This window comes from Scyliorhinus canicula, chromosome 12 (genome assembly GCF_902713615.1).
Source record: "Scyliorhinus canicula chromosome 12, sScyCan1.1, whole genome shotgun sequence".
Lineage (NCBI taxonomy): Eukaryota > Metazoa > Chordata > Chondrichthyes > Carcharhiniformes > Scyliorhinidae > Scyliorhinus > Scyliorhinus canicula.
This window is the reverse complement of record NC_052157.1, coordinates 122573012-122600099: the sequence shown is the minus strand read 5'-3', so window position 1 is coordinate 122600099 and position 27088 is coordinate 122573012. Positions and strand designations below refer to the sequence as shown.

Genomic DNA, 27088 nt, shown 5'->3' with positions numbered 1-27088 from the left:
GGTCTCCCTATTACATCGGACCCTGTGGGGGGTCTCCCTATTACAGGATTCCCTGTGGGGGGTCTCCCTATTACAGGATTCCCTGTGGGGATCCCCCTATTACATCGGACCCTGTGGGGGGTCTCCCTATTACATCGGACCCTGTGGGGGGTCTCCCTATTACAGGATTCCCTGTGGGGGGTCCCCCTATTACAGGATTCCCTGTGGGGGGTCCCCCTATTACATCGGTCCCTGTGGGGGGTCTCCCTATTACAGGATTCCCTGTGGGGGGGTCCCCCTATTCCAGTATTCCCTGTGGGGGGTCTCCCTATTACAGGATTCCCTGTGGGGGGTCCCCCTATTACATCGGACCCTGTGGGGGGTCTGCCTATTACAGGATTCCCTGTGGGGGGTCCCCCTATTACATCGGACCCTGTGGGGGGTCTCCCTATTACATCGGACCCTGTGGGGGGTCTCCCTATTACAGGATTCCCTGTGGGGGGTCCCCCTATTACATCGGACCCTGTGGAGGGTCCGGCTATTACATTGGTTCCTGTGGGGGGTCCGGCTATTACATTGGTTCCTGTGGAGGGTCCGGCTATTACATTGGTTCCTGTGGGGGGTCCGGCTATTACATTGGTTCCTGTGGAGGGTCCGGCTATTACATTGGTTCCTGTGGGGGGGTCCCCCTATTCCAGCATTCCCTGTGGGGGGTCCCCCTATTACATCGGTCCTGTGGGAGGTCCTCCTTTTACAGGATTCCCTGTGGGGAGGTCACCCTATTGTAGGATTCCCTGTGGTAGAGCCCCTTGCCCTCGACACAGGTCCTCCCTCAGACCCCACATGTTCCATAGGGCTAACCTTGTCGGGGCCCTCTCACCCCCACTGCTCCTCGAGCCAAGCATCCCCACCATGATGCAATACTCCGACACAGATTCCTGGGTCTCTGGCCCAACTGAGATGGTTCCGACCCCTACCTCTAGGATGAGACAAAGAAAATCCCTATGTCACTGTTAGTTCTCCCCTGCCCCCATTGTCCCCTTCGCCCCCTCTGGCCTCACAGACTGTCTGGAGCCACACTCTCCCCCGTTCTCCCACCAAACAAACAACTAGTCCCATTGCACCCAACCCAAACTAGCCCAACGAGTCACAGCCTCTCCATCAACTCCACGCCCGTTCGCTAGCCATCCCCTCTCCTTACCGTGAGCAAACTGGCCCTCACTCAGGACCTCCTTCTAATCCCCCCTCAAAAAAAGCTACCACGCCATCCCTCCTAACCCACTCCCCTCACCAACATCTCCAAACCTCCAAAACATTAACATGCTTCTTTCCCCTCCAAAAAACACGCAATCCCCACTTCTCACTGCCCTGGCTCCCAACAGAATAAACAGAACAAGAAGAGGAATAAGTACACTGCACAAACACCCCGCTTCATACACAGAGTCTCAAACAGCCCTCCAAAGTCCGGCTCAAGCTTGTTCTCTCTTATGAAGGTCTCTGCACCCTCCAGGGTGTTGAAAAGGTAATCCTTTGAGTCCATCGTGATCCGCAATCACGCTGGGTACATCATTCCAAATGGCACACCCTTGGCCGAAAGCACTGCCTTCGGCTTGTTGAAGGCCACATGCCTCTTCGCCAGCTCTTCACCAGCTCAGTCCCAATGTCCAGATACAACCGCACCCTGTGCCCATCCCTGTCAATGTTCCGGATCTTTCTCGCCCACTCCAAGACTCCCCCTATTAAAAGGTCCAAAAAGGAGTCCACACCAAACTGAACAGGCTGAGTCAAGGGAAAAAGGTTCAATGCAACACAACAAGAGTACAGAGCAGTTACTCAATGATGCACAATCAATGGACACGGAAATGAAGGAATAGTCTGAAGCGAAGGCTTTAATCAGCAAGAAGTGTGTCCAGCAGCAGGAGTACAGAAATGGCCTGGCTGCTGGGGACACGGATTCTTATACCCCGCCTCGTAGGCGGAGCTACCTTCCTCTCGACCAATGGGAATACAGAGGACACGATACTTCGGCCAATGGGCAGCGAGCCCTCTGCACCAATGGCAGCTCACACTCTCAGGTACCGTAATACCTCTAGTCATGCTGCCACATTCACCCCTTGTTGAGAAAGGAACCGGGGGGGGGGGTGAGGGGGCATGTGTACAGAGAATGAGAACGTGGAGGGGGGGTGTCCCATGCGAGTGGGTAAGAGACTGGTAGTATGACTAGTGATGTTGGATCAAACCTCTCCAATGGTGGCTGCCCACTGGTCCGAAACTATGTACAGGGACGTGTCAGGACACGATAACTATATACAGATTTGAGGGAGAAAAATAAACGAGAGAACAAGCAACAAGGTCCGTTAACAGTTCACGTAGACACAATCAGCCGATCGGGGGCCTTGGACGTCCTCTACGACCTGCGGAGCTTCGCTGAAGATGTTGGAGTTACGGGCGTCCGTGACTCCGGGAGCGACGATCCGGTCCTTGTGGCTGTGTCCGTACCCTAGCCAGAGCTGGAGAGGGCCGGGCCAGGGAAGGGGCGTCCGGTCCTCAAGGCAGCGCAGGTAAGGGTGTTGGTGGGCCAGTGGGGGGGAGCACCTGCCGCAAGCAGTTGCGGCTGGAGAGGGGTTGGGGGGGCTGGCGCCGGGGGCGATGGCGGGGATCCGGCGGGTGCCAGCTCCCGTAGGGAGACCATGTCCTGTCGGGATACTCCTGCGGGTTCGCGTGGAGCAGCTGGACCTTCTCGACCAATGGGTCCAACTTGTGCACCCGCATGTGTTTCCGGAGCAGGATGGGCCCGGGGGTAGCCAGGCAGGTCGGGAGTGGGGTCCCTGAGGAAGACTTCCTGGGGAAAACAAGAAGGCGTTTGTGAGGCGTTTGATTTGTAGATGTGCAAAGTAGTGACCGGATTGAGTGGAGGGCATCTGGGAGGACCTCTTGCCAGCGGGAGACTGGGAGATCTCTGGACCGTAGGGCCAGCAGGACAGTCTTCCAGACCGTACAATTCTCCCTCTCGAGAGGGGGACCCCAGGGGGTTTTAACTAGTCGTCCTACTGGAGGCAATGCCCTTGCTGAGCAGGAATTGACGCAGTTCGTCACTCATAAAGGAGGACCTCCTATCGCTGTGAATGTAAGCAGGGAACCCGAACAGGGAGAAAATGGTGTGAAGGGCTTTAATGATGGGTGTGGTCATGTCGGGGCAGGGGATGGCGAACGGGAAGCGGGTGTACTCATCAATCACGTTGAGGAAGTACGTGTTGCAGTTGGTAGAGGGGAGGGGACCTTTGAAATCCATGCTGAGGCGTTCAAAGGGGCGGGAAGCCTTTATCAGATGCACTTTTTCGGGATGGTAGAAGTGCAGCTTGCACTCCGCGCAGATGTCGCAGTCCCTGGTCACTGTCCTGACCGCCTCGATGGAGTAGGGCAGGTTGCGGGTCTTTACAAAGTGAAAGAAGCAGGTGACCCCCGGGTGGCAGAGGTCCGCGTGGAGGGTTCGAAGGCGGTCCACTTGTGCGTTGGCACAGGTGCCATGGGACAGGGCGTCGGGAGGCTCATTCAGCTTCCCAGAACGATTCTAGATGTCGTAGTTGTAGGAACACAATTCGATCCTCTACCGCAAGATCTTGTCGTTCTTTATCTTGCCCCTCTGTGCATTGTCGAACATGAAGGCCACTGACCATTGGTTTGTGAGGAGGGTGAATCTCCTGCCGGCCAGAGAGTGCCTCCAATGTCGTACAGCTTCTACTATGGTCTGTGCTTCCTTCTCGACCGAGGAGTGGCGGATTTCGGAAGCGTGGAGGGTAAGGGAGAAGAAGGCCATGGATCTGCCCGCTTGGTTGAGGGTGGCTGTCAGAGCTACATCAGACGCACCGCTCTTGACCTGGAAGGGGAGGGACTCATTGATAGCGCGCATCGTGGCCTTTGCGATAGCCGCATTGATGTGGCTGAAGGCCTGGCGGGCCTCCATCGACAGAGGGAACGTGGCTGATTGGATGAGGGGACAGGCCTTGTCGGTGTAATTGGGGACCCACTGGGCGTAATATGAGAAAAAACCGAGGCAGCGCTTGAGGGCTTTGAGGGCAGTGGGGGAGGGGGAGCTCCATCAGGGGGCGCATTGTTCCGGGTCAGGGCCTATTACTCCATTACGCACTACGTAGCCGTGGATGGCTAGACGGTCGGTGCTAAAAAAGCATTTGTCCTTGTTGTAAGTCAGGTTCAGGAGCTTGGCGGTTTGGAGGAATTGCGGAGATTGGTGCCGTGGTCCTGCTGATCGTGGCCGCAGATGGTGACATTATCGAGATACGGGAAGGTTGCCCGTAAACCGTATTGGTCGACCATTCGGTCCATCTCCCTTTGGAGACTGAGACCCCGTTTGTGACACCGAAGGGACCCTTAAAAAGTGGTAGAGCCGCCCGTCCGCTTCGAACGCAGTGTACTTGTGATCGCTTGTGCGGATGGGAAGCTGGTGGTAGGCGGACTTGAGGTCCATTATGGAGAAGACCTTGTACTGCGCAATCCTGTTGACCAGATCAGATATACGGGGGAGAGGGTATGCGTCCAGCTGCGTAAACCTGTTGATGGTCTGACTGTAGTCTATGACCATCCTATTCTTCTCTCTGGTCTTTACCACCAGAACTTGTGCTCGCCAGGGGCTGTTGCCAGCCTCGATAACCCCTTCCTTCAGAAGCCATTGGACTTTGGACCTGATGAAGGTCCGATCCTGGGCACTGTACGTCTGCTCCTGGTGGCGACAGGTTTGCAATCCGGGGTGAGGTTTGCAAACAAGGACGGGGGATCGACCTTGAGGGTCGCGAGGCTGCAGACAGTGAGGGGGGGCATGGGGCCACCAAATTTAAATGTTAGGCTCTGGAGGTTACACTGGAAGTCTAACCCCAGGAGTGTGGCCGTGCAGAGGTGAGGGAGGATGTATAGCCTATAATTTTTAAACTCCCTCCCCTGGGCCGTTGGGTCCGCTATGCAGCACCCTGTGATCTGTACTGAATGAGAGCCGGATGCCAGAGCGATTTTTTGCTTAATCGGGTAGACAGGGAGAGCGCAGTGTCTAACCGTGGTAGGGTGGACAAAACTCTCCGTGCTCCCGGAGTCCAGCAGGCAGTTCGTCTCGTGGCCATTGAGCAAAATCTTTGTTGTTGCCGTAGAGTGGGTGCGGGGTCGAGACTGGTCCAGAGTGACTGAAGCGAGTCGTGGCAGATAGTCGGAGTCTTCACCAGGCAGGGGGTAGTCACCCGTGGGGTCCTCGGTGCCGGTCCAAGATGGCGGCGCCCGTCGGCCACACATGGTGTGGGGTGGAAAAAATGGCGGCGCCCGTTCCCCGCGTGTCCCCGGGACCGCAGCAACCGCCTTTGCCTGGCAGACGGCCACAAAGTGGCCTTTCTTCCCGCAGCCCTTGCAGGTTGTGGAACGGGCCTGGCAACGTTATCGGGGGTGCTTTCCCTGGCCGCAAAAATAGCGCAGGCCTGCGGGAAGTCCGAGTCCGTGAGGGAGGGAGACGCTGACTTCCACGCTGCCCAGGGGGCCGCCGCGCTGACGGGGGCGTACCAGCATGCGTTTCGGTTTGCGACATCTGGGGAGGTAGCGAGGGCCCGTGCTCTTTCTAACAGTCTCTGGCGGATCTGTGAGGACTGTGAGGCACTCTCAATTACGATGCGAAAGTTAGGTCAGTAATCAAAGGCTTTAATAAGCAGTGAACAATGGCAGCATCCAAGAGAAGTGTGCTCGCAAAATGGAGTCTCATCTTAAATACTGTTTCCCAGGGGGCATAGCCAGAGGCAGAGTCCCCCAGGGTTCCAAGCCTCTTAAAGGGGCAAGGTATTCCGATCATCACAGACTGCATGCCTACAACGAAGGTGCCTCGGATTAGGAGTTCAGTGTGCTCAGCAGCAGATACCTGTGGGCAGCCGCATTTCCTCCCCAGCATGAGGAGGGCACGATACTATTTGTCCAGTGACTCACCGGGGATCTGCTGCCTTGTGGCTAATAAGTGCCGAGCGTAGACTTGATTTAGCGGCCATATGAAGTGTCCTTTGAGTAGGTCCATAGTCGCATCATAGTCCGTCGTGTCCTCTATGAGCGTGTATGTGGCGGTGCCGACGCACGAGTGGAGGATATACAGTTTCTGCTCCTTCGTCGGGACGTTTTCCGCCGTACTAAGGTAGCTGTTGAAGCAAGCCAGCCAGTGCTTGAATGCGGCTGTTGCATTCGCTGCATGGGCTATGAGTAGTAGACACTCCGGCTGGATGCGAAGCTCCATCCTTTAAAATTCTTGCTGATTAAATTGATGCACAATCAATGGACACGATAATGAAGGAATAGTCCGAAGCGAAGGCTTTAATCAGCAAGAAGTGTGCCCAGCAGCAGGAGTACAGAAATGACCTGGCTGCTGGGGAACACAGGTTCTTATACCCTGCCTCGTAGGCGGAGCTACCTTCCTCTCGACCAATGAAAATACAGAGGACACGATACTTGGGCCAAGGGGCAGTGAACCCTCTGCACCAATGGCAGCTCACACTCCCAGGTACCGTAATACCCCTAGTCATACTACCACACTCAATAGAGAAGTCCAGAAGATAGCGCCGGAGCGAGGTGACTCTTTGCGAGCTCTCCCCAACAGATCCACTTTTTACTTAACTTATGCTCGTTCTAATCTTTTAAAATGTAATTCTAAGACTAACATTATTACTAACCTCTCTCTTTTATCTTTTCTTGCAAGCTTGAACATCCTCCAAGGCCCATCGAGAGCTTTTGAACCGACCCGACCTGACCTCAACGACCTGGAAGGGGATCGGGACCAAACATGAAATGAAGCCCCGACCTCGATTTCGAGCCGAACCAGACCTCGGAGCTCCCAATCCGGCCTAACAACCGTGCCAGCCCCCGGATCGCCTGGCCCAGTCTCCGGAGCTCCCGACCCGACCCCCGATGATGAGACCCAGCCCAACTCGACCCCGAGAGACCTGCCCAGTGACCCAACGTGGAGAGGCCCACCCAACAACCCGACCCACCTGGATATGGTAGAAAGAAAAATCTACGTGGAGGCCCGACCGAGCCTACTTCAAGGCCCGACCCCAGGAGCGCCCAGGGAGGGAACAGGCCACGGGACTCAGCCCAACCTGTCTCAGGAAGCCCCTGCCCATGACCTAGGACTCCCGAAATGGCGGAGACCCCGTGCGAGGACCCAAACGCGCTGCAAGGTATTCCCGTGCCCGTAGAACACCAGGACCCATCCGGGTCACAAACATGCCCCCCTGGAAACCCTTCTACCTGAACCAGCGCCCTGGACCCCGCCAGACGCAACCACCTACCTTCCACAAGGTCAGACTTCTCCATTCGGGTTCCAGGACTATCCAGCCGCAGCTGCTAACAGAGGAAGTGAGGGAAATGTGGCGGTCTGCAGGTTAGACTGAAGCAACGCAGTTTCAAGACCCCTCCCCCCAGCATACCCCTGGCAAACGTCCAAGCGATCAAAAACAAGCTGGATGAACTTCACGCCAGACTTACCCCTCAGAGGGAAGTAAGAGACTGCTGTGTGCTCTGTTTCACAGAGACATGGTTCACCGCCGCCTCACCGGACTGTGCCATACAACCCAAAGGCTTCTCAATTCACTGGGCGGACCGCAAGGCGTCATCAGGCAAAGCAAAGGGTGGAGGGTGTGCCTCCTCATCAACTCTTCCTGGTGCTTGGATGTGGCGACCCTGGCGACCTACTGCTCCCCGGACCTGGAATACCTGACCGTGAAGTGCCGCCCATACTATCTTCTACGAGAGTTCACTTCAGCCATTATGAAAGCGGTCTACATCCCACCCCAGGCAAAGTGAGGAAGGCGCTGGACGAACTGTTATAAACAACTACAAAACAGAACACCCGGAGGCCTTGTTCGTCGTGGCCGGAGACTTCAACAAAGCCAATGTCAAGAGTGTACTAACAAAATTCCACCAGCCCATCTCCTCTCCCACCAGGGACGACAACACTCTGGACCACTGCTACTCAAAAATTAAGTGCGCCTACCGTTCCATCCCCTGACCACACTTTGGGAAATCAGACCATAAGACGGTGCTCCTTCTCCCGGCATACAAGCAGAAACTCAAATGGGAGAATCCAGCTAAGAAGGTCGTGTAGTGCTGGTCCGAGGAAATCGAAGAGCTCCTACATGACTGCTTAGAGACAGTGGACTGATCCATATTTAAGAACTCAGTGACCAACTTGAATGAGTATGCTACCACCATCACAGACTTCATCAGCAAATGTGTGGACGACTGCATGCTAAAGAAAGCAGTAGTACGTTCCCCAACCGGAAACCATGGCTCAATCGCGAGATTGACTCCCCACTGAAGGACAGATCAAGTCAGACGACCCTGACCAATACAAGAAATCCAGGTACGACCTCTGCAAAGCCATCTGAGATGCCAAGAGCGAATATCAAACCAAGCTAGAGTCACAGACAGACTCTCAACGGTTGTGGCAAGGACTAAACAACATAACGGGCTACAAAGCAAAGCCGAGCAGTATATCTGGCAGCAGCGCACCCCTCCCCGATGAACTCAATGCATTCTATGCTCGGTTTGAGCAGGTAACCATCGATCCGCTGCTGAGTTCCCCAGCAGCCCATAACTCACCCATACCCACCATCACAGCTTCCACATCAGCCTTCCTGAAAGTGAACCCTCGGAAGGGATCCCTGGTCGTGCATTCAGAGCCTGCCTGGACCAGCTGGCAGAGGTATTCATAGACATCTTTAACCTGTCTCAACTCCACTCCGAGGTCCCCACCTGCTTCAAGAAGACCACCATCATACTGGTACCAAAGAAGAACCAGGCAACGCGCCTCAATGACTACCGTCCGGTTGCCCTGACTTCAGTCGTAATGAAGTGCTTCGAGAGGTTGATCATGAAGCGCATCACCTCCAGACTCCCAGCACGCCTTGATCCACTGCAATTCGCGTACTGTCGCATCAGGTCCACAGCAGACGCCATTTCCCTGGCCCTACACTCATCCCTAGAGCATCTCGACAACAAGAATTCCTACATCAGACTCCTATTTATTTATTTTTTAAAAAAAATTTAAAGCACCCAATTATTTTTTACAATTAAGGGGCAATTTAGCGTAGCCAATCCACCTATCCTGCACATCTTTGGGTTGTGGGGGTGAAACCCACGCAGACACGGGGAGAATGTGCAAACTCCTCACGGACAGTGACCCAGGCTGGGATTCGAACCCGGGTCCTCAGCGCCGTAGGCAGCAATGCTAACCACTGTGCCACCGTGCCGCCCCAGACTCCTATTTATTGACCACAGCTCCACCTTCAACACCAAAATCTCAGCCAAGCTCATATCAAAGCTCCAAAACCTGGGACTTGGCTCCCCACTCTGCAACTGGATCCTCGATTTTCTGAACAACAGACCACAATCAGTAAGAATGAACACCAACACCTCCTCCACAATAGTCCTCAATACCGGTGCCTCGCAAGGCTGCGTACTTAGCCCCCTACTCTACTCCCTGTACACACACGACTGTGTGGCAAAATTTGGTTCCAACTCCATCTACAGGTTTGCTGACGATACGACCATAGTGGGCCGGATATCGAATAACAACAAGTCCGAATACACGAGGGAGATAGAGAACCTAGTGGAGTGGTGTAACGACAACAATCTCTTCCTCAATGCCAGCAAAACTGAAGAGCTGGTCATTGACTTCAGGAAACAAAGTATTGTACACACCCCTGTCAGCATCAACGGGGCCGATGTGGAGATGGTTAGCAGTTTCAAATTCCTAGGGGTGCACATTTCCAAAAATCTGTCCTGGTCCACCCACGTCGACGCTACCACCAAGAAAGCACAACAGCGCCTATACTTCCTCAGGAAACTAAGGAAATTCAGCATGTCCACATTAACCCTTACAAACTTTTACAGATGCATCTGGCTGCATCACAGCCTGGTATGGCAACTGCTCAGCCCAGGACCGCAAGAAACTTCAGAGAGTCGTGAACACCGCCCAGTCCATCACATGAAGCTGCCTCCCATTGATTGACTCCATCTACACCTCCAGCTGCCTGGAGAAAGCGGGCAGCATAATCAAAGACCCCTCCCACCCGGCTAACTCACTCTTCCAACGGGCAGGAGATACAGAAGTCTGAGAACACGCACAAACAAACTGAAAAACAGCTTATTCCCCACTGTTACCAGACTCCTAAATGACCCACTTATGGACTGACCTCATTAACACTACACCCTGTATGCTTCATCCGATGCCGGTGCTTATGTAGTTACATTGTGTACCTTGTGTTGCCCTATTCTGTATTTTCTTTTATTCCCTTTTCTTCCCATGTACTTAATGATCTGTTGAGCTGTCGCAGAAAAATACCTTTCACTGTACCTCAGTACACGTGACAATAAACAAATCCAATCCAAACCAATCTGAAGGGGAGCCAGCTCATAGTTGATGGCCCTGCGGCATTACACAGGATGTAGAAGGGGACAGGGCACCTCAGTGCGGGAGTGTGAATTCCCCATATCCATTGGGAAAATCAATCCCCCAGTCTCATAAGTGTCCCGTGACCTGCTTAAGGTTTCATTTGTGTCCCATGCTCTACTTAACCCCAAGTTATGACACTCTCCTTCCTTTGATGGCTGTGAAAGAGGATAATCACCACCCGTCTCCTGCCTGAGCAGCCAATGAACTTTACCCAACTCCTGGGGGTGGAACTACTCATCCCCACCCCCCAGCCGAGAGAACATCTCCAAAAGATACTCGGTCAGCTGCGGGTCCTCCACTCCCTCCGGCAGCTCCGCCAACCTGAGGTTCAACTGCCTTGACCTGTTCTCAAGATCCTCCACTTTTAACCTCAGGCCTTTGTTGCTGTGCCACAAGCATCAACTCTGCTTCCAGTGAGGCAAACCCAATCTCATTCTGCAACGAGGCCTCCTCCACACTCTTCAACGTCTCACCTTGCGCTCTCACCACATTCAATCTGTTCGTCAATTGGGCCCAAAGCCTCCTCAACAATGCTTTTAAATGGATCCTTTATCTTCTTGCCCTGCCACTCGAACTGCTTATCTATCTGGTTGCCGAACTTTTCCAGCTCCTGCACCATCACCACAGTGTGCCTAATGTAATGGGCGCGGCAGCCACCTTCCCTCCTTCAAGTTCTTTCAGTGGTCTCCGTTCCTCAGCTTTCTTCGCATTGGGCTTCTTCATCAACATTTTCAACATGTCTCCGCGGGCGAGAGTCCACCAGATGAACAAACGGGGTTTGGACACCAAAATCACCTGCAAAAATGGGTAAAAGGAATCAAAAACAAAGACCCTGCCGGGAGCAGCTTTTCATGCGTTCACCGGAAGTCTCTCTTATACTCCCTTAACCAAAGAGCTTGCAAGGCCACTTCAAAGAAAAGTAAAAACCAAACACATTAGTGTGTGACAGGGACACGTATCGACCAGTCAAGATAACAACAGCAATTCTGTGCTGGAAGCGATAGCCTATTATCTAGATGTTCAGGTCAAAGGCATTTGTGTCCAAATACCCTATTTTCATTCGTTGAAGGGGTCTCAGTTGGCATGATCCCCACACAACGAGCAAGATGATAACCGGAAGAATTTCAACACCAGCATGTAAAGACAGTTTCCCTTTCCACCTACGGTGACAAAAGGCAGTGTTGCAAGTGTTAAAGATTGTTGAGATGCTTGATTGATTTTTATCTCTGCACTATATGTTTCCAAGAACAAGAACGTACGTAAAAATAAAAATATCCTCATTCTAATGTTACAATTTTGGCATCGGAACCGATTCTCCACCCAATCCCATTTCCCAATTTTGGCTTCGGCTGACAGAGTCCGCCCATGGTCTCAGTGTGCACACTGGCAGACGGAGCTTCAATAACTGCCACACCCATGCCACAAACCGATGGACCCGCCCAAACTTCTCACGACCATTAAATATTAGCTCCACTCAACCCTATCAAATTATTTTTCTGCGTCCATTGACATGATTATCTCTGGTTCTGGCCCCCCTGCCGGTGTAAGAACTACGCTGAGTAACTGGCTCACATTGGATGTCGGTTGTCTCTCCTTCACAAAGCCTGTCTGATCTTTTCCCACTACCTCCGGGAGACAGGGATCCAACCTTAAAGCCATGACCTTAACCAAATGCTTTGCATCCACATTGAGAAACAAAACCGGGCAGAATGACTCACACTCAGTGGGATCCTTAACCTGCTTCAAGAGGAGGGAGTTAGAGACCTGCTCTAACATCTCTGTGAGAGAGCCCCGTGCCAGTGAATTGTTAAACATCTCCAAAATCAACGGGGCCAACTGACCCTCAAACTTCTTATAAAATTCTACCGGGGACTTATCTGGCCCACTGCCTCCCCTGTCTGCATGGTTCCTAAAGCCGAGCAAACTTCCTCCAAGTCCAGCAGCCGCTCCTGCAATTCTTTCCCCACCTGAGGGTCTCCAAACCTTCTAAGAACTCCACCATCCCCTGCTCATACTCTGGCGGCTCCAACTTATGAAGGCCCTCATAAAAGGTACCGATGTTCGATAACAATCCGACGTCCACCCTCCACCCCGTGTGCTGCACCTGACCCGCCTTCAACTCCACTAAGTGTGGTGCGTGGTCAGAAATAACCACCGCTGAATACTCTACATTTTTCACCCCAAGCAGCAGGATCCTGCCCACAACAAAAAAGTAAATCCTCGGGTATACCTTGTGTACCGGAGAAAAAACTAAAACCCTTTATCGCCCGGGTGTGTAAACAGCCCCATGCCTGCCCCTCCTGTCTCCTCCATGCATGCAGCTAACACCTTCACCATCCCCAAAGGGGCCAGAGATCTCAGCCTGGAGCGATCCAAATTTGGAACCAACTCGCAATTAAAATCCCCCCTAAAATGTATTGGTGTGCAGTTAATTCCAGAATTGCTGGCGTCAACCGTCCCTTGAATGTAACATTTTCCCAATTCGGGGCATACACATTCACCAACACCAAGGCATGCCCCTCTGATATACCGGTCACCATCACGCAACGACCCCCCTGATCTGCCAAAAGCTTCCCCGCCTGAAAACGAACCCTCTTCCTGACGGGAATCCCCACCCACCCCTGCTGGGCCCTACTGTCAAACGCTGAATAGAAAACCTGGCTAACCCAAGCTTTCCGCAACCCGATACGGTCTCGCACCCGCAGGTGAGTTTCTCGTAGGAACACCACATCGGCCCCTGTAGCCATCTGGGATGGCCACTTCCAGAATACAAAATGGATGTTTGCAAAGACTATGGGGGAAACATGGACAATGCTAAGAAAGCAGGCAGGCACAGAGCCTGGATGCGTATTGAGAAGGCAACTCCCAGACGGGACTGAAACTGTAGGTCAATTAGCATATTGATGGCCCATCTCCAGGAACAAAGGAATGACGCTCAAGTAACCAATACTATTGCAGATATCCCGGCGCCAGAAAGACGCAAACAAAGCAAGGCCAACGGCCACCAAAGACACGCCCAGCCATCAGGGCACGCACCCCTTTATAGGTTGAGATTAATACCAGTGATCAAGATGCGGTCTAATTAATTGGGGCCAAGTTCAAGGCCCGCCCAAAAGCGCGCGAAGCCCCCTTTGGGTATAAGAAGAAGCCCCCGAGAGAGAATCGCTCTCTTGGACTCGGCTCTCGCAGCGGAAAGACCCGTCCACCAGCTGCACCAGAAGCAAGTAAGTCCAAGGTCAACACTCGCCATCAGACAGACAACCTTAGCTGTTCTCCTGTTACACTTTCGCACCCAACAGCCTCAGATCTGAACAACGGCCATTGTTCCTCTGACTGAGTGGGCACCCGAAGTTAAGTATAGGCGTTAGCGTTAGAGATAGTTTAGTTTATGGTATTTTGTGCGTGAGTAGATATTACTGTGTGTGTAAATAAATAGTATTGACTTTGAACTAACTAACTGGTGCATTGGTTCTTTGATCAGTATTCGGTTTTGAAACTTGTGGCGGTATCGAAAGATATCTGGCGACTCTAGAGCAAACATAATCAGGATTAAGGAAGGCGACCATATTGACCGCTGTATTCAGAACCAGATAAACAGAGCAACAGCCCCAAACGCTTTAAATGGGAAAACCCCTTGCCCTCATCACAGGTCCTCCCTCAGGCCCCACATGTTCCATAGGACTAACCTTGTCGGGGCCCTCTCACCCCCACTGCTCCTCGAGCCAGGCATCCCCACCATGATGCAATACTCCAACACAGATTCCTGGGTCTCAGGCCCAACTGAGATGGCTCCTACCCCTAGGATGAGACAAAGAAAATCCCTATGTCACTGTTAGTTCTCCCCTGCCCCCATTGTCCCCTTCGCCCCCTCTGGCCTCACAGACTGCCTGGAGCCACACTCTCCCCCATTCCCCCACCAAACAAACAACTAGTCCCATTGCACACAACCCCATCTGGCCCAACGAGTCACAGCCTCTCCATCAACTCCACGCCCGTTCGCTAGCCATCTCCTCTCCTTCCCGTGAGCAAACTGGCCCTCACCCAGAACCCACATCTAATCTCCCCTCAAAAACAGCTACCACCCTATCCCTCCTGACTCAATCCCCTCACCAACATGTCCAAACCTCCAAAACATTAACATGCTTCTTTCCCCTCCAAAAAACACACAATCCCCACTTCTCACTGCCCTGGCCCCCAACAGAACAAACATACAACAAAAAGAGGATGAAGTACACTGCACAAACACCCCACTTCATACATAATGTCTCAAACAGCCCTCCAAAGTCCGGCTCAAGCTTGTTCTCTCTGATGAAGGTCTCTGCCCCCTCTGGAGTGTTGAAAAGATAATCCTTTGAGTCCATCGTGATCCGCAATCACGCTGGGTACATCATTCCAAATGGCACACCCTTTGCAGAAAGCACTGCCTTCGGCTTGTTGAAGGCCACATGCCTCTTCGCCAGCTCACTCCCAATATCCTGATATATCCACACCATATGTCCATCCCTGTCAATGTTCTGGATCTTTCTCACCCACTCCAAGACCCTCCCTATTAAAAGGTCCAAAAAGGAGTCCACACCAAACTGACAATGTTGAGTCAAAGGAAAAAAGTTCAATGCAACAGAAAAAGAGTACAGAGCAGTTACTCTATAAAGGAGCCAGCTCATAGTTCATGGCCCTCCGTCATCATACAGGATGTAGAAGGGGACAGGGCACCACGCGCCTCAGTGGGGTAGTGTGAATTCCCCATATCCATTGGGAATATCAATCCCCCAGTCTCATAAGTGTCCCGTGACCTGCTTAAGGTTTCCTTTGTGCCCCATGATCTACTTAACCCCGAGTTATGACACTCTCCTTCCTTGGATAGCTGTGAAAGCAGATAATCATCACCTGTCTCCTGCCTGAGCAGCCAATGCACTTTACACAACTCCTTGGGGGTGGGGGTAGAACCACTCAGCCCCATCCACCAGCCAAGAGAACATCTCCAAAAGATACTGGGTCATCTGCGGGTCCTCCACTCCCTCCGGCAGCTCCGCCAACCTGAGGTTCAACTGCCTTGACCTGTTCTCAAGATCCTCCACTTTTAACCTCAGGCCTTTGTTGCTGTGCCACAAGCATCAACTCTGCTTCCAGTGAGGCAAACCCAATCTCATTCTGCAACGAGGCCTCCTCCACACTCTTCAACGTCTCACCTTGCGCTCTCACCACATTCAATCTGTTCGTCAATTGGGCCCAAAGCCTCCTCAACAATGCTTTTAAATGGATCCCTTATCTTCCTTTATCCTTTATCTTATTTATCTTATCAATAGGGAGGGTCTAGGGCAGCACGGTAGCATGGTGGTTAGCATAAATGCTTCACAGCTCCAGGGTCCCAGGTTCGATTCCCGGCTGGGTCACTGTCTGTGTGGAGTCTGCACGTCCTCCCCGTGTGTGCGTGGGTTTCCTCCGGGTGCTCCGGTTTCCTCCCACAGTCCAAAGATGTGCGGGTTAGGTGGATTGGCCATGCTAAATTGCTCGTAGTGTCCTAAAATGTAAGGTTAAGAGGGGGGGGGTTTGTTGGGTTACAGGTATAGGATGGATACGTGGGTTTGAGTAGGGTGATCATGGCTCGGCACAACATTGAGGGCCGAAGGGCCTGTTCTGTGCTGTACTGTTCTATGTTCTATGTTCTTGCCCTGCCACTCGAACTGCTTATTTATCTAGTTGCCGAACTTTTCCAGCTCCTGCACTATCACCACAGCCAGTGTGCCTAATGTAATGGGCGCGGCAGCCACCTTCCCTCCTTCAAGTTCTTTCAGTGGTCTCCGTTCCTCAGCTTTCTTCGCATTGGGCTTCTTCATCAACGTTTTCAACATGTCTCCGCGGGCGAGAGTCCACCAGATGAACAAATGGGGTTTGGACACCAAAATCACCTGCAAAAATGGGTAAAAGGAATCAAAAACAAAGACCCTGCCGGGAGCAGCTTTTCATGCGTTCACCGGAAGTCTCTCTTATACTCCCTTAACCAAAGAGCTTGCAAGGCCACTTCGAAGAAAAGTAAAAATCAAACACATTAGTGTGTGACAGGGATACGTATCAACCAGTCAAGATAACAACAGCAACTCTGTGCTGGAAGCAATCGCCTATTATCTAGATGTTCAGCCCAAAGGCATTTGTGTCGAAATAACACATGTTAATTCGATGGATGGATCCCAGTTGGCATGATCCCCACATAATGAGCAAGATGATAAGCGTAGGAACTTCAACATTAGCATGTCAAGACAGTTTTCCAATAAAGCAAAGGTGACAAAAGGCAGTGTTGCAAGTGTTAAAGATTGTTGAGATACCTAATTGATTTTATTTCTCTGCAATATATGTTTCCAAGAAGAAGAACGTACGTAAAAATCAAAATATCCTCATTCCAACGTGATAAATGGTAAACATATTTTTTAGGTTGATATCAGACCTATATTTACTTTGGGATCCAGTCAAACTGGAACGTATCAATCTTTTATGCAAATATTTAACCTTTTAGAATCACATATAAGCGAAAGTTTCTGAAGTATTCTCAGAAAAGGTGCTGGAGGTTCTAAGGTGAGTGTTGTCCGATTTTCTGACGTTAGCTCGGCTTGGTGCGCTTGGATGGTTTGTTTTCTGTTTTGAACATTTGGAGAGAGGGACAGACATTTGGAATGCTTACCATTTTGCATTCATTCTCAGTTTCAAATATTTTGCATCATTTAGAGATTTTAGTTTTCCTTTGATTCCCCTCTGACCGCTGCACTGAAATAATTTGTTGTTATTCTATTCAGTTTGTGCTCTTGTGCTTATTTCTATGTTCTGTGTTGCATGTCTGCCCATTGTTTGGAATGTGTTCCAGCTGTAGTCTTCTCATCATCCAATTTATGTCTTCGCATTTTTCTTCCCTAGATTGTAGAAGTCAATTTTGTTCTTTATTTGTCTTCAAAGTTGATTATCCATTAAGGAATATATTTGTTTATTAGTAAGAAATGTATTTGTCTTGCATATTCAACATTATATCTTGAAAGGTATTCCACTTACCATTAAATCACAAGCTCCAATCCTTTTTCCTAATTGGTTCTTTCTCTTGGATTTGGATTTGATTTATTTTCACGTGTTGCAAGGTACAGTGAAAAGTATTGTTCTGCATACAGCCCAGACAGATCATTCCATACATGAGAAAACATGGGATACAGATAAATACACAATGTAAATACATAGACACAGGCATCGGGTGAAGTATACAGAGTGTAGTACTACTAAGTAAAGAAGATGTGTGAAAAGATCAGTTCAGTCCATAAGAAAGTCATTCAGAAGTTTAGTAACAGCAGGGAAGAAGCTGTTTTTGAATCTGTCAGTGCATGTCCTCAGACTTTTGTATCTCCTGCCCGATGGAAAAAGTTGGAAGAGAGAATAACCCAGGTGGGAGGGGTCTTTGATAATGCTGCTTGCTTTCCAACAGTCAATGGATGGGAGGCGAGTTTGCGTGATGGACTGTGCTGTATTCACGACCCTCTGTAGTTTCTCATGGTCTTGGGTCGAGCAGTTGACATACCAGGCTGTGATGCAGCCAGATAGGATGCTTTCAATTATGCATCTGTAAAAATTGGTAAGACGATCCCCACATTCACTTCTTTGAAATTAGCCCTTTTATTGTTAAATATCACATTCCTGAACTTGATCATTCTGTCCTCACTATCCCCCATGAAATCTGGAACTTCCTTATCCTGTAAAAGCAAATAGACTAGGGAAGGGAACAGCAGTGAGCAATGTAAGGATGTGCAGGAACATATTTAAAAGTAATCAAAGGAGTGAGGGAAACCTAAAGAAAAAGTGTGAGGCTTGTGAAGCATCGTGGGACTTACAACAGACACAAATATTAGTCTTGGTCTGGCTGTCATTTTAGTAACTTGGGATGATTTGCCATCTATCCTTGCACTTACTGCAATCTCCAAAGTCTGGACTCTTTCTTCAGGAATTACATTATCCCTGACAGACAGCGCAGTACGTATAGAAATTCTGTTGGGCATGAAATTAAACAAGGGTGGAATGTATCAGCCAAATCCCTCCCTGTCAGCACTTTGAGCACACCTATACCCCAGGAACTGCATGGATGAAGAAGGCAACGCATCACCACCTTCTCAAGGGATGGGCAATAAATGCTGGCCGGGCCAGTGACGCCCAACCATATTTACTCTTTAATTAACTAAGACGGAAGGGGAAATTAAATGGACTGTGTATGTTATCACATCATCTCTGAGTATTAGAGCTGCTGGTATATAAATCACATTGTGTCTGACTGCTGGCAGAGTTTGTAAATAAAATACATTATCAGTCGTATTGTCCTGCCCAGTTTTCATGCTTTGAATCCAGTAATTGGGTGGGTTTTGCATTTCAGTTTTGTCCTTTAATTGTAATTACTGTGTCACTGAAGTTCACATTACTATTGCTGTTCAGATGTGGTTATTTTGAAAAATCCATTTTCCATTTCTTTTTTTCATAAATTTAGTGTACGCAATTACTTTTTTTTCCAATTAAGGGGCAATTTAGTGTGGCCAATCCACTTAACCTGCACATCTTTGGGTTTTGGGGGTGAAACCCACACAGACACGGGGAGAATGTGCAAACTCCACACAGACACTGACCCGGGCCAGGATCGAACCCGGGTCCTCAGCGCTGTAGGCAGCAGTGCTAACCACTGTGCCACCCATCCATTTTCCATTTCTGAAAATTAATACAAAGAAATGAAAGTCCGTACTCTACAGGTGCTCGCAATTATATGTCTTTGTGCCTTTCAATCTATTTGTGTCTCCCTGCATGTGTGTGCCGATGTATTTCTGTCTGTATCTGTAAACGTATATCTCCTTGTAAGTATGCCCAGTTGTGATTTTTACCATTTTAAGTCTTCTTGCTTTAATATATTATTGATCTCTCAGTCCAGTGCTTGACCCATATGCTGAACATGTTCCTTTCAGAATGGCGCCTCTGTGGTCCCTGGGCATGTTCCTCGCTGGATTGTTCTTGCTTCAGACTGATGGGGTTCATGCAGGTAAGAGACTAACCCTGACTCCCCAGATCAGTCTTGTGTAATTTCAATGAGTAGGAGATACTGAGTCCAGCTGCTCAAAATCTTTCTCATGTAACCTGGCAGATTAGGAGAGATTGAAACTGACTCTTCAGATCCATTGCACTTCACTTCAGACAAGATAATCCTGACTCTGGCTGCTCAATCTTGTTAAAATACAGGACAAATTTTCTGTAACAAGATGTATTGAGTTTCTCTTCTATTATTGCTACTTATCGCAGCATTGATCACGATGTAGGGTGAGTTTAGACATGGTCAGATCAACCAAAAGAGAAGAATACCTTCTTAATAATTCCTTCTTAATTGACAATCGAGGGGAGGGGGAATAATTGATGGTGGCGAGGGAGAGGTGTTGTAATTGACGGTGGCAATGGGGAAGTCTTTAATTGGCAGTAGAAATGGGGACGGGTTGCAATTGACAGTAGAGGGGTTGTAATTAACAGTGGTTAGGAGAAGGAGCTGTAACTGACCATGTGGAGGTAGAGGAGCTGTAATTGACAGTGGACAAGGGGAGGGGGTGTAATTGAACTTGTAGAGGTGGAGGAGCTGGAACTCACCGTGTAGAGGTGGAGGAGCTGTAATTGACAGTGGACAGGGAGCGGGCGATGTAATTGATGGTGCACGCAGAAAACGGGTGTAATTGACAGTGGACAGGAAGAGCGGGTGTAATTGACAGCGGACAAGGGAAGTGGGTACAATTGGCAGTGGAGAGGGAGAGAACTGAAAAAGAAAGTCATGGCAGTGTTGTCTTTGACTGATGCCATTTTCTCCTGGTGGCAGCATAGATTTTCCAAAGGGCATCCTTGTACTGTTCTTATACTGCGAAGAGGAAAATAATGAGAACATGCAAGTAGTTGGATGTTCACTTAGACTGAGACCTCACCCAAGTCAGTTGTTCCCTATGTGCATCTCAGAAGGCTGTGCATTCCCTGGAGATTAATGGAGAAACAATCCATCTGTTGTCTGAAGATCGTCATGTCATTTCCAAAGAGGAAATAGTGCTGCCTGTATCAATCAAACTCACCACCGAGCTGAATTATTTGGCTACCGGGTCCTTCCAAGCAGCAGCTTTAACTTTGCATTATTAGCCAGGCAGCTTCTCACTACAGCTCACCATAGCATCAATAAGTTAAGGAAAGATGCAAGACAACATATTTCCCCAATGGAATCAGATAAACAAAGAGAGTGAGCTATTTATTCCAAACATGGCAGAATTTCTACATATGCAAGGAATGATTGACAGAGGTCAAAATAATTTTTTGAAGGGCATTGTTGAGATTCCCTTGAGCTGCGGTACATTTTGGTTTGCAGCAGCTCCTTTTTCCACTCTCACTATCTCCTTCATTAGGTGATAGTCATGCATTAATATTACATTGCATTAGGGCAGCATGGTGGCACAGTGGTTAGCATTGCTGCCTACAGCGCTGAGGACCCAGGTTCGAATCCTGGCTCTGGGTCACTGTCCATGAGGAGTTTGCACATTCTCCCCGTGTCTGCGTGGGTTTCAGCCCCACAACCCAAAGATGTGCAGGCTAGGTGGATTGGCCACACAAAATTGCCCCTTAATTGGAAAAAATAATTGGGTACTCTAAATTTTTTTAAAAAAAATATTACATTGCATTTGTGTTGACATATGGGATCATTGATCATTGGACTCAGAAGCAAAAGTAGTAGAATTAGAACCATAGAATTCCTACAGTGCTGAAGAGACCATTCGGCCCATCAGGTCTACACCGACCCCCTGAAAGAGCACCCTTCCTAGGCCCACTCCCCAGCCCTATTCCCGTAACCCCATAACCACACCTGACAGGCACACCGTGGACACTCGGACTATTGTCTAGCACAGCCAATCCAGCTAATCTGTACAATATCCTCAAAATTATCACCCTTCCATTAAACCAACGAAGGCAAGCATCAATTTCCTATTTAAATTGGCAGAAGAAAACAATAACCATTAGTTAGCACCAATACTTTTTTTCAAAATAAATGACTCACTCTTGTACACACAAAAAGCCATCACCCTAAACACACCTCCCGTGTACTCCTGAGGCCACTGCTTCAGTCGCAGCTGGAAAAACTGGAAGATTTAAACAAGGCAGTGACTGTCTTTTTTACAGCATTTCAGACCACAACCTCCGATTTAAATGTGATAATTGAAATGGTATCGATATAGTATTAATTTCTGTTTGCACAAGAGAGTCTCAGAGCTGTATCAACCTGTGTGTGATGGAGTATTTCCTTTCACTCCTAAAAATCTCCTACTTTTTAGATTATGCTCCCAAATCCTAAACTCCCTAAATGAAGTGTCATTCATCTCATTACATTTCCTGCATTACAACAGTTACTAGACTTTCAAAGTATTTCATTCATTGTACCCGAATATCATTTTTTTAAAAAGCACTAAAAATTCAAATCATTGATTACTTCTGGGGAGCATAATATATACAGAATGGGTGCATGTTTGTCTCGAACAGCATGACAGTGCCTCAAGTAATTCATAGTGTGTGCAACACTTTGAGATGTCATAACACATGAATGCAAATCTTTCTGATGAAATCAAGCTGTTCAGCATTAAATTATTCAATTAACACAATGAATACAATAGCATCCACTGCAGTTTATTCCATACTCTGAATTTACACAACCAGAAGCTGAAAAGTTCACACATTCATTTGCCACAATTTCATTACCATGGCATTGCAGGTTTTCCTGGCTCACAGTTAGCTGAATGTTCCTTGGTTGACGGGTTTTAAAACCTGTTCTCTTCCCTTTGCCGCCCTTCTCCCTTTACATTCTCCCCCCACATTCTCCCCCATCGCAGCTGATGTACCATCAATCGGACTCGAGTCATGAAGACGTTCCATATATCAGGATTTAATCAACTAGTTGTGTGCCCGACAGTCGACTTACAGAGAAAGGCCGACTGCCGGGTCCTACGGGTTCTTATACTCCGCCTCATAGGCGGGACTACTTGCCTCTCGGCCAATGGGTGAGCAGTCACATGACTAGCCTCAACCAATCAGCAGAGAGGCACATGACCGACCTCAGCCAATGGGCAGCGAGTGCTCTGCACCAATGGCAGATAGGTACCATAAACCTCCTAGGTATACTAGCACAGCAGCCTTTCTCCTCACCGCAGCCTCTCACTCTCCTTATCGTAGCCTTTCTCTCTCCCACCTCTCGCAGGCTCTCCCCCTCCCCACCCTCGCAGCCTCTCTGCCCCTCGCAGACTCTTTCCCCCACCCCTTTGAACCCTCTCTGTCCCTCGCAGCCTCTCTCCAGAAGACCATAAAAATAAATACAGGAGTAGGCTTTTTGGCCCCTTGAGCCTGCTCCGCCATTCAATAGGATCATGGCTGATCCAACATTCCTCACTTCCACTTTCCTGCCCTTTCCTCGTAACCCTCGGTTCCCTTACTGATCAAAAATCTATCTCAGCCTTAAATATACACAAGGACTCTGCAAAGACTCACAACCCTCTGAGAGAAGAAATTCCTCCTCATCTCGGTCTTAAATTGGCACCGCTTAATTCTGAGACTATGCCCTCTGGTGCTCGACTCTCCAATGAGGGGAAACATCCTCTCAACATTTACCCTGTCAAGCACCTTAAGAATAGTGCATGTTTCAATGAGATCACCTCTCATTCTTCTAAATTCCAATGAGTAGAGTCCAAAGCTGTTTAACATTTGCTCATAGGACAATCCCTCCATACCTGGTGTACAATCCCACACGGGACTTTTGGGATGGGAATGATAATCTTCTCTGTGGTTCTCGCGGAGCACGAGCTCCCTCACTGAGGAGTGGGGAACTCCATTTAACATTGTTTAAAATGTCGGCCAGTAAGGCACCAGAGAGAGGGATCTACTAGGAAGTGTATATACCATTAATGTAAATATATCAAAGTTCTTTATTTTACTTGGTGTGGACTCCCCATGTACTCATTAAACCAGGGATCATCCTCGTGAAACTTATCTGAATGGCCTCTAATAGAATAATTTCCTTAAATAAGGGGACCCAAACAGCCCTTGCTATTTGTGGTTTATATAAATGATTTAGACATGAATATAGGAAAATTAAATTAAATGAAATGGATAGGAGTGTTGATAAGTAAATTTGCGGATGATACGAAAATTGGTGGGTGGTAAATAGTGAGGAGGATTGCTTCAGATTACAGAAGGAAAGAGACGGGTTGGTCAGATGGGCTGATCAGTAGCAAATGTAATTTAATCCAGATAAGTATGGGGTGATGCACTTAGGCAGGACAAACAACGGAAGGGAACACACGATGAGCGACAGGACCCTGGGAAGCATCGAGGATCAGAAGGACCTTGGTGTGCATGTACACCGGTCCTTTAAGATAGCAAGGCAGGTGGACACAGTGGTTAAGAAGACATATTGTATACTTGCTTTTATTAGCCGAAGCATAGAGTTTAAGAGCTGGGAAGTTATGCTGGATCTGTATAAAATGTTGGTTAGCCCACAGCAAGAGCATTGTGTGCAATTCTGGAATCCACATTCTAGGAGGGATGTGATAGCTCTGGGAAGGCTGCAGAGGAGATTTACCAGGATGTTGCCTGGGCTGCAAAGTTTTAGCTATGAAGAGAGATTGGATAGACTGGGGTGTTTTCCTTGGAGCAGAGGAGACTGAGGGGGGATGATTGAGATGTATAAAGTTATGAGGGGCATAGATAGAGTCGACAGGAAGAAACATCCCCTTGGTGGAGGGGCCAATGACCAGGGCCCATAGATTTAAGGTAAGGGGTAGGAGGTTTAGAGGGGATGTGAGGAACACCTTTTCACCCAGAGGGTGCTGGGAGTTTGGAACTCACTGCCTGAAAGGGTGGTCGAGGCAGAGAGCCTCATAACATTAAAGTATTTAGATGAGCACTTGCGATCCCAAGGCATATGGGCCAAGTGCTGGACAATGGGACGAGAATAGTTAGGTGGTTGTTTTTGATTAGCACAAACACAATGGGCTGAATGATCTTGTCTGTGCTGTAAACCTCTTTGATTCTATGAGTCAAAAACTGCTCACAGTATTTCCGATGTGGTCTCAACAGTACCTTGGACAGTTGCAGTAAGGCTTCCCTACTCTTATACTCCAATCCTTTTGAAATAAGGGCCAACATTCCATTAGCCTTCCTGATTACCTGCTGCACCTGTGTGCTTGCTTTCTGCGCTTTGTGCGCAAGAACCCCCTCAAGTCCCTTTATGCTGCAGCTTTCTGCATTTTTCCCCATTTAAATAATACACTGTTCTTTTGTTCTCCCTTCCAAAATGAACAACATCATATTTTTCCATTTTATACTCAATTTGCCAACATTTTGGGCAGGATTCTCCGACCCCCCCACCGGGTCGGAGAATCGCCGGGGGGCGGCGTAAATCCCGCCCCCGTCGGCTGCCGAATTCTCCGGCACCGGGGATTTGACGGGGGCGGGAATCGCGCCGCGTGTTCGGTGCAGTTGGCAGTGCCCCCTCCGGCGATTCTCCGGCCCGCAATGGGCCGAGTGGCAGCCCGTTTTCGGCCGGTCCCGCCTGTGTATGTTACGACAGGTATTTACCGGCGGGACCTGGCTCCGCAGGAGTCCTCCGGGGTCCTCGGGTGTCGTGGGGGGATCTGGCCCTGGGGGGTGCACCCATGGTGGCCTGACCCGCGATTGGAGCTCACCGATCCGCGGGCGGGCCTGTACCGTGGGGCACTCTATTCCTCTGCACCGGCTGGTGTAACAGTCCGCAATGGCCGGCGCGGAGATGAACCCTCCCCTGCGCATGCGATGGGATGACACCAGCACTCGCTGGCGCTCCCGAGCATGTGCCAACTCACGCTGGTCGGCGGAGGCCCTTCGACGCCGGTTGGTGTGGCGCCACGCCCCTTCCGTGCCAGCCGGCGTGGCGCAAACCACTCCAGCGCCGGCCTAGCCCCTGAAGGTGCAGAGGATTCCGTACCTTCGGGGCGGCCCGACGCCGGAGTGGTTCACGCCACTCCTTCGTGCCGGAGTTGCCCACCCCGCCGGTTTCCGAAGAATCCCGCCCTTTGTCTCCTTACTTAATCCATCAATATCTCTTGGTAAACTGTTTGCATCCCTCTCGCAACTTGCCTGTTCACCTATTTTTGTGTCGTCTACAAATTTGGCCAATGTGCATTCGCTTCCTTCCTCCAAGTAATTAATATATACTGAGCTCGCTCAAACGGCCGCTTCGCGCCTGACTCGGTGACACAACAAGACTATTAAATCTCCCGAGAGGCCTCTCAAGGGATTTGTGATGCTCGCAATGCCTCACGAGATTTAACAAGATCTTGTGAGATGTCTCGATCTAAACCTCGCCCTCGCTGGGTGAGATCCTGATTTACAGATTGAAGTAAGCCATGAGGCTCATTTAAATATGTAGGCACCCAATTTGCACTAGGCCCGGGAATGACAGCCCATGCCTGGGAGACCTCGCCATGGCGCCCTTTAGCAATGGTCCACACAAATGTGGACCAGGCGTAACGGCACCTGAGGAGAGTCTCCCAGGCCACCGGAGGCCTCCGGATCTCGTCAGTGCAGAAAGTGAGGTAAGTGCGGACTCGGTGGGGAATTCTTCGCCAAGGGCGAAAAGAGTCCTATTTGATAGTTCTTATTGGTGAAGGGTGCTCCCTGATGCCCTGGCATGCCCAACGTGACATGCATGCCATCTATTACCTCCTGGATCTGGGGCATGCCGGCAATGGTGGAGAATCCTGCTGCTTGGGCATCCTGTTGGGCTTGGTCCAAGTCAAAGTTGATGTAATTAGCTGCCCGGGTAAATAGGGCATTCTTGACTTCACGGATCCACGTGTGCTGTTGATGGGGAAATGCCGCATAAGTCCCCACTCGAGCTCTGGAATCTTGAGGAGTAAAGGTTCAGGGCCTTCACAGCCATTGGAAGCAGGTTTCCTTCTCCTCCACATGGTGCCAAGTCTGCTAGGGCATGGCACAGGTGCCTCACCATTCCCATGTTGAGGCAGAGCCTCCTGCGACACATGTTGCCCGCTGGCCTCGGCTTCTGAGTCCCTCCCTCGCCTGGTGGGTGGCCAGGTCCTCAGGGTGTGGGGTGGGTCCTTGCAAATGGGCTGCCGCCTCAAGCCTCTATCGACATTGCTGCCACTGCCTCCTCTGGAGTCTGGCCGCTTGGCCTACCAAAAGCACCACAAGGGCACCCTCCCCACATTCCAAGATATCATCCATAGTGTAATATCTGTAACGAATTGACGAGGATGAGGGACAGACAACCCGCTATGGCTTCCAACCTGGTATCTTCCCCATGGCATCCCCTCACATCCCCTGCCATCTCTCAGGGTGCTGTCTAACATGCCCTGCTCAAGCAGCGTCGCCCACTGCGGGAGCCCCCAGGCACCGGAGCCCAGATCCTGTACCCCAGACGTCCTCTGGTAACGTTACCTGGACCGGGCACTGGTTCCCTCCCCAGTGCACACACCCACCCATTGGTTGTGGGAATGTCCCCAGTGCTGAGGCCCAGCTCTTGGGTGTTTGGATGTTGACTTCTGCCTCTGTGGTGTT

At 50.0% G+C, this 27088-nt stretch overlaps 1 protein-coding gene across 1 annotated transcript in view; it reads left to right on the top strand.

Annotated features, from left to right (window-relative positions):
- The first annotated feature begins 19430 nt into the window (after positions 1-19430).
- LOC119974769 (eosinophil peroxidase-like) overlaps positions 19431-27088 on the top strand; it is a 64582-nt gene continuing 56924 nt past the window's right edge. Inside the window, exon 1 of the mRNA XM_038813985.1 lies at positions 19431-19511. Within this exon, the coding sequence (XP_038669913.1) occupies positions 19439-19511 (73 nt within the window). The 5' untranslated portion in view covers positions 19431-19438. The remainder of the gene's footprint in view (positions 19512-27088) is intronic.